Source organism: Stylophora pistillata, chromosome 4 (assembly GCF_964205215.1).
Source record: "Stylophora pistillata chromosome 4, jaStyPist1.2, whole genome shotgun sequence".
Taxonomy (NCBI): domain Eukaryota; kingdom Metazoa; phylum Cnidaria; class Anthozoa; order Scleractinia; family Pocilloporidae; genus Stylophora; species Stylophora pistillata.
Window position 1 is genome coordinate 29804528 of NC_142522.1, and position 11937 is coordinate 29816464.

Below are 11937 nucleotides of genomic sequence, written 5' to 3' on the forward strand. Positions count from 1 at the left end.
AACTTCATTGTACCTTTTATAATTCTAATAATTGTTAAAGAAAAAAAACTATTTCACACAGGCTTAGCCTGGTTGTGACTTTAAGGTAAGACAGATCAATCTCACCAAATCAATTGTAACTTTTTTTCATTTAAAAGTCAACCTTCCTAATCCTAGTCATTGCTTAAAACATTACTTTGTTCAGGCTTAGCCTGGCATACTTAAAAAAATCAAAAATTCCACAAAATTTATAATAGATTTTTCATGTACCTTCAGCTGAAGTTTTACATAAAATACATTAAACGACACAGATTCAAAATGACTGGCAAGTTGATGATCAGTTTATGCCTTATCCATATTTTGGGAAACTGATCAGTGACTATCTCTTCTCAAAGAAAAGAAAAAATCATTTTCGTTTTCGACATAGCTTATACAAGTCTTTATTCACCCTTAGGAACGTTTGACCCACCAATATACCCACAAAAGCCACTGGGAAAATAGCCGCGATTAAACATGTTCACTACCAAATAATTAGGCATTTTACAAGGACTTATCCAAGCCTGGCGGGTACAATTGGACCATCAATTATCTGACATGCGAATAAGATATCAACTCGCCTATTTAACTTGTTGACCTCCCGTTGAAACCTTACATTCAGGTCGCCCAGAGTAAGATGAAAAAGGGCCATATATTCTTCATGAGTGGAGAAGAATGCGCTTTGGTTCTTGACTTCATCACCTACATCTCGCATTTCCTTCTTCAATTTTTCCTCCAGGAATCTTCGCGATTCTTCCAACAGTAAATGAAATCAATCAATTAATATTACCGTCTTCATGATTCTCTCTACGCGCGAATCAATTTCTTCCAGACGGAACTGAGGGAGGCCTGTCTCTAACCGAAGAGCTTATCGCTTTCGTCAAGCAGTGCTTTCCCGGAATTGTAATTGAATAAATGGCAGACTGGCTAAGGCATTGCTATATTTTCTTTGCACCCTTTTAATGAATAATCGACATCTCGATGAAAGGGACGCTCACAATGTTAACCTCTAACTTGATGAATAATTTGCTGCTTATTATTTAGTTTCACGGCCGTTAAAAAATAGATAAGTTCATTCTTAAAAATAAACAAAAGATGAATTTAAAAAAATCGATAAAAAACAAATGAAGCCGGGGACTCGATTGTTCCTCAAGGATCTCCGGGTAACTTCGGAGACCCTCGGATAGTTTTCGGTTAATCCTCGGAGTATATATTCGGAGCTCGTACACTCTTTGGAAAAATCTTGAAAAAAGAAAAAAAGAAGATTGAAAAAACAAGCCTTCAAAAATTCAGGGCTCTAGCTCCGGGTAACTTCGGGAACCATCGATTAATCCTCGGGTTAATCATTGGAGTATATACTTGTCAGGGTATTGCACCAAAAATATGTGACAGTGTGTTGTTGTAGAATTGGTGCCTCTTAGGGGTGAAAAAATTTTACATCATGCCTACAAACCAGGAACCACTGCGCACCGTGAATGGTCAACACCTGGAGCCCTCCCGTCAACACTTGTAACAGCGCATCTATCTGTAGCCCGACTTACGATCTTAGATCGTCTTGTCCTTCTAAGCTAAGTTTTGCCATTTTACGCAGCCGACTAGAGTCACGGCGAAAACATCATAAAAGTTATCAGCACTGACGGTTTCCTTGAGGTGTCCGCTGACCAGTAAAATACTATATCGTGCCCTAAAAATCGTATTTCCGAGGTGCCCCGAGGTGTAAGCTCGATTTCCACCGGTTCCCGAGCATCGGCTAGTAATCGAGCCTACCCAAAGTGCGTTGAGGTACTTCTGGAATGTCGCCGAGAACACAACTAAGTTGGGTTTAAATTTAAAAGGTGACCTGTAGGAAAAAAAATATATTCATCGATCTCTTCGTTTGATAGGATGTTTTAGAGTACCATTGTCATTTCAACCAACCACAATTAGATCCTAATCACATGGCTCTAACGGCCGATGTCAGAATGAAACACATTTGTACTTGTTGCTTCTTCTTTTACGTGTTGTTGACGGTTGATTTTTTCGTTGGCGTGTCGCTGGTGTTGTGTCACAGAGATGGGAGGATATCGAATAGGAGAGAAAAATCGTGCAGAAATAGAAAGGGATCCTCAACTTCGCTGTCTTATCTGCCTTCATTGTGGGTATTTGTCGAAAGATCCGACGGTTTTGACGTGTGGACATCGTTTATGTCAAACATGCGTCGAAATAAGTTGTGTCTCGGGGTAAGTGGACAAAGACTGTAATAGTGTTTACCTGTAAAATTATTCCCCGGTGAATCGAAAGATTACATGTGATGGGGTAAATGAGAACCACTTTATTCCGCTTGCTAAACAGTGAAACGTCACTGAGTTAGGAAATTGCTGGTTTCTTCTGAAATATGTTACAAATGTGTGTAAGTTTCTGTCGGAGAGTTGCAGCGCAAAACGAAGGTTAGTCTGCCCATATTCTAATGGACTTTGAAAGAAAGGCAAGGAATGCTATGAAAAAAAATCGAGAAAATCATTGAAACATTAGTTTCAGACCTCTTTTCCCGCGAAATCAGTTATTCGCGCGAGAGTTCAATGTTCGCTTCGGTTTTCTTTTATGCAAATTACATGAACCTCCAACCGCACCAAGGGCTTTCCTTTTTGTGGCTTATGAAGACGGCGAATTTCAATGATTTGAAATATTCAGCGGCGTTTGTTGATCTCATAGCGTTGTAGCTAGTCGAGCGAAGATAGGCTGATTTCGCACCACTCCAGCTAGGACTAAGCGCCTAGTCGATTTTGGCTCTATTTGCTTTTCAGGTCTAACATATTATATTTTCTTTTGTAATATCTAGTTCTTCAGTGTGCCCCATTGATGGCCATGATGTAAATTTGGACGAGGTAAAGTTGAACTTATCAAATGTTCAGTAGTGGTGCTTGCATATCACCGACGAAACCTAAATGTATGCAATCGTTCTTCTTTTGGCGGGGTTTTCTGCAGCTATATTATATAAAATAGGATATAAACTCCCTCGAATTTTCATTTTTGTTTGAAAGAACTACATGAGTATGGGTTGCCCAATTATTTTCATATCATAAGAATTTAGAAAAATAGTCACCAAAGTGTAGTCTCACGGAAAATTAGAGTAGGGCCAAGGCCTGCCCTACACGTTTCATACGAAAGTGATCATTTGACTTATTAGGGGTTGTTTAAAGTTATCATTAAAGGAAATAAATCATAGTTTTTCAATTTCCTATAAATTTCAAATCTAGTTATGAAAATAAAGAACTTTTGGTCTCTGAAAATATCATTGTGACATCTTGTTTACTTTAGGAGATGTAAAGCAAAATATAATTTGAGAGAAAAATGGAAGGTGCAAGATTAGTGACAGTGCATGTCAGCTTCTTCTTGTCACCTAATGAATGACTACAAAACCATTATTGATTTTTAATGATGCATTGTAGAGTTTTGCACAGTAATGCATAGTTTTGCTCAGTAATGCAAAATGTTTGTGTACAAATCATCTCCTTTAATTGCAGAAATTTAAAGAAATCATGAAAGGAAAAAATATATTGTTAAATGCATGTGCAAATTTAAGTCTGTTGCTTGTGGATGCAGATTATTTCCTTGAAAGAAATGACTCAAGGAATGCTTTGAGCTGATGTTCCATATGCTTAAAACTTTCTACCTATCCAGTTTTTTTCAAGAGTTACTGTGAAAACCCTTACTTCCAGCTACTTCAAAACATAGTGTGAACCAATGAAATGATGTGCCTGATTAGTGCCAGTGTATGCATAATTAGGATTTATCAACAGAGTTGAACTGGTCAATTGGCCACCGTAACGATTACAAAAGCTGATGTCTCGAGCGTTAGCCCTTTGTTGGAGTGAATAGAGGAATTGTGGGTTGTGTGTGCTTTTAAAGGTGGAAAATGGAGCTACATTACTGGTGGGAACATGGCAACGAGAAGCATTGCCATATACCCTGCCATGCTAATGGCAAATTTCTACCTCACAGGACATATCAAGAACTTATCTACAACGTTGCCATGTTCCCACCAGTAATGTAGCTCCATTTTCCACCTTTAAAAGCATGCACAACCCACAATTCCTCTATTTGCTCTGACGAAGGGCTAATGCTCAAAACGTCAGCTTTTGTAATCGTTACGGTGGCCAATTTACCATTTCAAATTTGTTGATATATCCAAATTATTTCGTTACCCCCACCAATGCAACCCTAAACGGTTTCTTTTGAAACTATCAGCCTTTATTCATATGCATAATTAGGGTAGGTTTGGTCCATCTTAATTATATCCTAAAGAAGCGTAGTGACGCATCTTTTTTAACGTATTTTTTGAAACAGGTGTGGGTAGGGAACATGTAAGGGAAGTTTAGAAAAATTTTCTGATTATTATTTTTTTTCTGAGGAATCAGCAGAGGTTAACGTCCTCTCAATTTCAAAATTTTTTCACAATAGTGCCACCAAGATAAGCATGCAACAGTGCAAATAAATGCTCTTGATATGTCCTGTGAGGTAGAAATTTGCCATTGGCATGGCAGGGTATGGCAGTTGGAGGTTAGTATATTTTTCTCTGATCACATTATTCTATTAACATTAGTTCAACTATGTCTTCAAAACAACTATGACCTTTAAATACCTGAGTGGTTATTCCCAGTTTCTTAGCTCTAAGAGATGAAAGAAGTGCTTGTCCATTGGATGGCATGTTAACCTTAACCCCCCCCCCCTTCCCGTCTTAAAATATGCTTGGCTTCCCCAACTTGTACTTAGCTTTACTCTGTGGTGGCATCAGGTGCACTGAGTTTTTGCCATAGCCTGCTTTTGATCAAAATTAATGTTCTTTGAACTTTGAAAGTATTATATAATTTATATACTAGTTACATGTAATGAACAAAGGAGAATTTACACCAGCTGCCACTGTTAGAATTGTTTAAACCCTAGTAATAACCACCAGTTGTAATGGAATAAGAAAGATGGTTGATTTTTAAGCTCAATAATGAACTGAAAAAGACCTTCTTTTTCTGGTGGCTAGCAATTGGGACAACGAAACTTTGGGTTCCAATTCTCATTAAACCACAGAGATCTGAAGTTCCATGGTGTGATTTTTTGTGAAGACTAAAATTATTTCCTTGTTCCATGTTTGCAACATAACAATAAAAAAATACTTAAGGCCAACTCTTCCATTAAGTACTCAATCTAGAGATGAAACATCGGTTTGTTCTAATGCGACCAAACCCAGTCAATAAGAATTTTATGATATGACCACTAAGTGTTGAAAGTTTCAACCAAAATAGGAGGCAATAGAAGGGCACTAGCAGCTTACTTTTTTGAGTCAGAACAGGAAACTCCCAATTCCTTAAAACACCAACTGAAGTCTTTTTTCTCATTTCTGTTCTCCTTTAGGTGTTTGCAATAAAGTGACCTGAGGGCAGCAGGGCCAGACAGCTTTTTCCGCTCACATCAACCCATCTGGCCCTGCACACATCAACCTATTCTATGGTTTTCTGTGGGATTGTGAGAGGGGGGCCAGACAAGTCATATGATAAATTAAAGTCACACATTACCTGTATTATTCCTGAATAGGATCATATGAAAGAATTTCACAATGGTCACAAAGAGGAAGGTGCAAAGGTAACTCAAGGGATCATCCACTGTCATTGTCTCCTTGGCTTAACAAAAGCTAACCCAAGGACATCCTAAAACTACATATTAAGTAATCAAAAAGATTGTAGTGATTTAGCTGGTTGCTATAGGTCAGTAAAAATTCAGATGAAACATATTTGTGAACTTGTAATCATTGGTCTTGTTTCAAAGTAAGGTTACTCTTCTGTAAAAAAGCCAAGCTTCCAACTGTCTGACTTAACTTAAAAGCTAACCCAGGTACAACCTGAAACTACTTAATTGTTAAGTAATCAAATACAATACAGTGATTTATACAGTTGCTACAGGTAAGTAAAAAGTTAGGGAAACATTTCAAGATCAAGGAAAAGTAAGGGACTTTAACTCTGATAGTCAGGAAAATTTACATCTTTGATTGAAGTCATTTGAAAAAAACGTGAAGTCCTTCATCTTGTCTTGGCTGTCTTCATGATGGAAGTTGGTGACACTTAATTATTCCTTTCCATTTGTGATGCAAGTTCAAGTTGGTTTGTGAATGAAATCAGTATTTTCTTAGTTTTCAATTATTTGGTTCATGTCATGGTCACAAAATCTGTAGAGTACTGTTTAATGACATTGAAGGACAAGCCTAGGCTGGCTACTTTCTGAGGGCATTACATTTGTGGGTGGAGAGGATCAATGACTGAGGGGAGCTTAGAGACCATTGTAAGGACTTGTTTTTAAAAATTTACATTTCCGTGGGAAAAGCAAAGGAATTTTGAAAACCTATGACTGTAATACAAAATTTTATGCCAACAGTCACAATTTCCCAACATTTTCAACACTTAACTCAGTTCTTAAAAACTGGGCATGAACATTTGACTGAGACTAGTACTGATTGTTGTTTTTAAGACTATGCACCAGGATGGGGAACTTGAAAGGTTAAGGCAGGAGCAACAGGCTGTAGCAAGGAAGATCATGGGCTTTGAAGAAACGGTGATCATTTGATAGACTGATCTAAAAACAGTTATACTTTCATGTGAAAAACGGAAATCAGAGTTCAAGCAGACAATATTGGCTCAATTATTTGTACTGCTCTTATACATGTATGCAGTCCATGAGCAGTAAGCCACCAGCTAAGGACTACACATGCTAAAGCCTTTAATGTATTTAGTCAAAATATCTTTAAGATTGTGCCAGGCATTGCTACTTTGATGAATTTCAATATCTGTTTTGAGAACTAAAAGTAAACAGAAGACATTGCTGTAAAAACAGTAGTCCTGAGAATTCATCCCTTCAGGTATTTTGATATGACTAGCTAGGGCAGAAGCTTCACTTTCAACAGATGGAGCAGTTACCATACCTTTGAAATTGTAACCTTTAGTGGATGTTGTTTGTATTTTCAAAAGCAAGTGGTTCTTGCATGTAAATAAAGGCTGATAGTTTCTAAAGAAACTGTTTGGGGCTGTGTTGGTGGGGGTAACGAAATAATTTGGATATATCAACAAAGTTGAAATGATAAATTGGCCACCATAGCGATTACAAAAGCTGATGTCTCGCGCGTTTAAGCCCTTCGTCGGAGCAAATAGAGGAATTGTGGATTGTGTGTGCTTTTAAAGGCAGAAAATGGAGCTACATTATTGGTGGGAACATGGCAACGAGAAAAACATTGCCATGTTCCCACCAATAACGTAGCTCCATATTCAGCCTTTAAAAGCACACACAACCCACAATTCCTCTATTCGCTCCGACGAAGGGCTAACGCTTGAAACGTCAGCTTTTGTAATTGTTACGGTGGCCAATTTACCATTTCAACTTTGTTGATATATCCAAATTATTTTGTCCTTATATGTAGCCTAACAGCTTTTCTCTTTCTACTTACTCAATGGGGCTGGTGATTATACTACCATTTTAAGGCAGTGCACATATTCATATCTATAATTAATATAACCTACTACTTTTTACCCGAGTCATGAATGAATTTTAAAAATTTTTGGATTTTTTTTTTCATTTCTAGCTGGGAAAGCAAGGTTTGACAATCAATAACTTACAACAACAACTTTCAGCTTTTTGTGATGCTTTTGTGAAAACCCAGGGCCATGGTCAGTTAGACAAAGAAGTAAGGGACTTAACATTAAAGATACAAAAAAGATTCATGATATAAAGTTAATGAATCAATGTTCTTGAAATGTTTGTCAATTTTACTAATTAGGATGGTTATTTTATGAAGCTAGTTCTTATATCAATTGAATTTTATGCTTTATTTATAATGTTTTATTTGTTTCCTGTACATGCTGTGAAACAATTGTTCAAATTTTTTATCAGGGTTTCATCACTTTCTGGGACGTATCAGGTGGTATCTGGTTTCTCCCCTTACCACGAGGCCATTTTACAATTGTTTACTTAGTTGCCAAGCCTTTAACTTGGAGTGGGACTGAAGTTGACCTTTTTGTGATAGAGACCAGTATCTAGTTAGCATGATGACAAATTAATTTACGTTTGAAAAGCAGCAATATTTGTATCATAACAAGGTCACCTTAGCCTCACTCCTCAAGGGGGTGTTACGAAAACTAAGACCCTCGAAAACTAAGACCTAAGACCTAAGACCTGTCTTAGTTTTCAATATTATGAAAACTAAGGCCCCCTAAAATCAAATCCATTGAAATATAAAGTCAAATTGTAACCAAAACAGGTCTAATCTGTCAAATTATCTAGTGTCTGATCTTTTCCAATGAGTTCTAGCTCAGTCAAATTTAGCAGTAAATTTAGGGGATCTTAGTTTTTGGAATTTCGAAAACTAAGACCCCTCTTAGTTTTCGTAATTTGAAAACTAAGACCCACACCAAACCACTCCATAAAATTTCCATCAAGTTGAATTACAACTGTTCAAAGACTATAATCCCTAAAACAACCAAAAACTACTATCATAGATACATGTACTAGACAATCCGCTTCCTTTAACAGTTTGCAGACATATATTATCAGCATTGTGGCCTTATAAAGAGGATGAAAGCCGTACACTACCCTCGTGTAATTGTACACTGAAAATATGCCTTACCCCTATTGGTCTTTGATTTTGTTGTTTTTCCTTTAAATCCTAAAATTGACTTTCCACTGGAGATGGATGTTTTTCTTCATGTGTCTGCAATCGAGATTGTGTTACTTGTGACAGTGCTGAATAATGTATGCACACGCAGTACTGAGGTTTTGGCGTGGAAACTCATATTTTGAGTCGTTCGTATACCTGATCGTCGAGTATGATAGTAGTTTTTGGTTGTTTCACAGATGATTTATAGTCTTTGAACAGTCGTAATTCAACTTTGTAGAAATTTTAAAGAATGGCTAGGCAACCAGCCAGGCAACATTCAAAGGCTAGGCAACCAGGCATCGACTGTAAAATGAACTATTTGTTAGTTCCCCCTCCTGGGCCCTTGAAGTGAAACAGTTTGCACCAAAACTTGTTCCATGTGGCAACACATAATTATTCCTTTTCTGTCAAAATCATTACATAGGATCAAAAGGCAATTTTTTAGTGCTGACTCACACACTTGACTATGAAAGCATCCTTAGTCACCCACAACACTAGCTTTGTTAAGTGACATGCATGCAAGTTGTAGATAACAAATCATGTTAGTGGGTCGTGACTTAAAAAAAAATTTTTTTTTGCTTTGAAAGGGCTTTTTTTGTTGAATGCCAACAAATGAATGAATAGTATGCTAAGATATGGGAGTTTAAGTGACCAGGGGCAAATACAAGTACTACATGAAAAAACTACTTATAAATATTATTTCAGGAAATTGTGACAAGAAGTAATGAAATGAGGCAAGAACTGGTCACTTTGAGGAATGAAGTTCAGACTTTAAAAAATCAGGTACATGGACAAATTCTTACTGTTCTTACTATATCTATTGTTGGTAGAAAGTAATGTCTTGTTCAGGTATAATGTGTTGTCTCTTCTTTAACCGTAAGGATAATCTTCCATGGAACTGAGGAGTTTGCAGTTTTTAGTTAAACTTTCACATGGGAATTCTTGAAAGTTTTCATCTCGTCTCTTGCTTTCCAGTTTGAGGTTCAAAAGGATCAATGTGGTAAATACCATGATGAGTGTTGGGCTGAAAGTGGTCGTGCCATTGAGGAGCGCAACATTGAGGTGGAAATTCTTAAAGGTTCCATCACTTGTTTGGAGAAAGGGCTTGTTGATTTAAGAAATCGCCATGCTGATTTGCAAAATAGCTATGCTGCTTTGCAAACAAGGCATGCTGATTTAGAAAATAGGCATGATACCTTGCGTGCTCAAGTGCGTCATTCTGAAGGTTCATCATGAGGCATCAAATGGTAATTTACAGTTTGTTTGTTCCTCATTATCAAGTTCTTCAGCTGAAGGATGTAATTTAGGTGTCACAAAGTCTCCTAATATGCCTTTTGTGGAGAAAGCATTAGTGAGAGATTACTTAATTTACTGCAAAGCTGGTGAGGATTTCATTATCTATACCTGTCAAAGGTAAATTCTGCTTGTGTTTTCACAGTAATGTATGGTGCTTGTGGTAACCCCAAGTCTTCGAAGTAGGTCCTTTTATAACCTCTTTACTGTTGACACTTTAGAGGGATATAGTCGAAGTTTGTTTTAAATGAAAGTGAATGTTTTATTTCTCTTTTTTGAATGAAATAGTGCTTTTTTTAGTTGGCAGAAGGCAATCCCTTTTATTGTTATCCATTCTCTGCATTACTGTGTATCAAACACAGCTTTTAACACTCTGAAATTTGCGGTTTTGCCTGTGACTGGCATTTCTTATGCATTTGACTTTATTTTCCATGTTCCTGATGTGGAATAATTTTTGTTAGTAGGGCCAGTTTACAAATTTTGTGATCTTTTCTTTTTAACTACTACCTGACCAGTAAGTTTGAATGGACAGTGTTACTGTAGGAGGAAGTTTATTGTTGGTAATTCTAAAGGGTTAAGAGAGTCAATGTGTTGCCATACATAGCTACTACAACTTCTCTTTCCTGCTGGTTATAGGAATATCAGAAAGAGGAATGAGGATAGTCGGGAATTATAGGAATATGTGATGTTTCTAACTCCATAGGTAGCACATTTTCTTGAATAAGGGCTCATGCTCCAATGAGTGCTTCCTCCTTAAGTAAGCACTCCCCCTCCTCCCTTAATTTCTCAAATAATAAGGACAAGGAAAAACCTGTTTTTATTGCCTCTTTAATTACAATTTTTTAGCTTCAACTACTGCAGAATTAGTACAGAAGAATAGGTTATTCTTCTATTTACATGTGCTTGCAGTGTTCCTTTGTGTACATTATCTGTTCTTTTCATTTTTTTTCCTAATGCTGTGCTGACTTAAGAAGCACCCATTACATTTAACAGAAATTTGGAATAAGCACCTGGCTGCTTATTTGAGGGAATGTGCTATCTGTAATTGAGCAATTTCCCTGTCACAATGTTATTGTCTAGTGGTACTCATGAATTAGCATATTGGTTCAAGGATGTGGATGAGGCATTGTAGAATTAATTTTAATTTCAATTAATTCCATTAAAGGGCTGAAGCCCACCAGTCTATAGGCATGTACTTGTTATTAAAGCTAGGTTTTAAAAAGTGCAAAAAGTGTTTCAAAGCAAACAGCTCTAATTTTTTAAGAGTTGAAATTTTAGTTGAAAACATTTTTTGACATCTTATTTTACTGGAGTCTTATGTAAATTCTAAATTGTAAAGTGCAAACAACAAGCTAGTTTGCAAGACACAATTTCAGAGTAATAAAGTTTGCATAAATTTGTACATTGTACTTTGTTGTAGATAATAATTTTATTTGGAATCACCAAGAATTCAATGGCACCCTAGTTTTCTAGTAGTTTTCGTATAATACAATTGAATAACCTACTGAAGCAGAAAAGCTGTTGATTAAAATACTAAAGTTAAATTTGCACGTTTCCTTACTTTAATAGTATTGGTCTTGATGTCACTATATCTAACCCCACTCACTAACATACAAATTGGCCCCTTCAACAAGGGGCTAAGGGATGGAGAAAGTATCACAGCAAGGGGAGGAATGATACTAGCCCAGCAATCAAGCATTCAGTATGTTTGATGTGTCCTTTCCCATTCTGTCTTGTCCTGTCCTGAGAATTATGTATTAGTGGAAAAAGGGTATGGAGGTCTGGTCTGCTATTGTGTTGTGTTCTCGGGCAAGACACTTGATTCGCAAAATGCCTATCTTCATTTAGGGGTATGAAAAGATATCAGTTAATAGACCATTTTACTGTAGTGTAATTAGTTGCCAAGCCTTTGATTTGAAGTGAGGCTAAGGGTGACATTGTTGTGATAGAGACCAGTATCC

At 36.9% G+C, this 11937-nt stretch overlaps 1 protein-coding gene across 1 annotated transcript; it reads left to right on the forward strand.

Moving 5' to 3' along the window:
• The first annotated feature begins 1807 nt into the window (after nt 1-1807).
• Nucleotides 1808-11520, forward strand: LOC111321138 (uncharacterized). Its single transcript, XM_022923929.2, has 8 exons — nt 1808-2234; nt 2834-2879; nt 4456-4554; nt 5581-5628; nt 6508-6591; nt 7613-7714; nt 9389-9466; nt 9659-11520. Exons 1-8 carry the CDS (start codon nt 2068-2070, stop codon nt 9917-9919), a joined length of 885 nt encoding a protein of 294 aa, XP_022779664.1. The 5' UTR covers nt 1808-2067; the 3' UTR covers nt 9920-11520.
• Nucleotides 11521-11937: the final 417 nt, after the last annotated feature.

Excerpts from the sequence above, each read along its gene's own strand:
- LOC111321138 (XM_022923929.2), top strand. The coding sequence starts at position 2,068 with ATGGGAGGATATCGAATAGGAGAGAAAAATCGTGCAGAAATAGAAAGG. Across the intron at positions 6,592-7,612 it reads TCATGGGCTTTGAAGAAACG|CTGGGAAAGCAAGGTTTGAC; the intron begins GTGATCATTTGA and ends TTTCATTTCTAG. Across the intron at positions 9,467-9,658 it reads TTCAGACTTTAAAAAATCAG|TTTGAGGTTCAAAAGGATCA; the intron begins GTACATGGACAA and ends CTTGCTTTCCAG.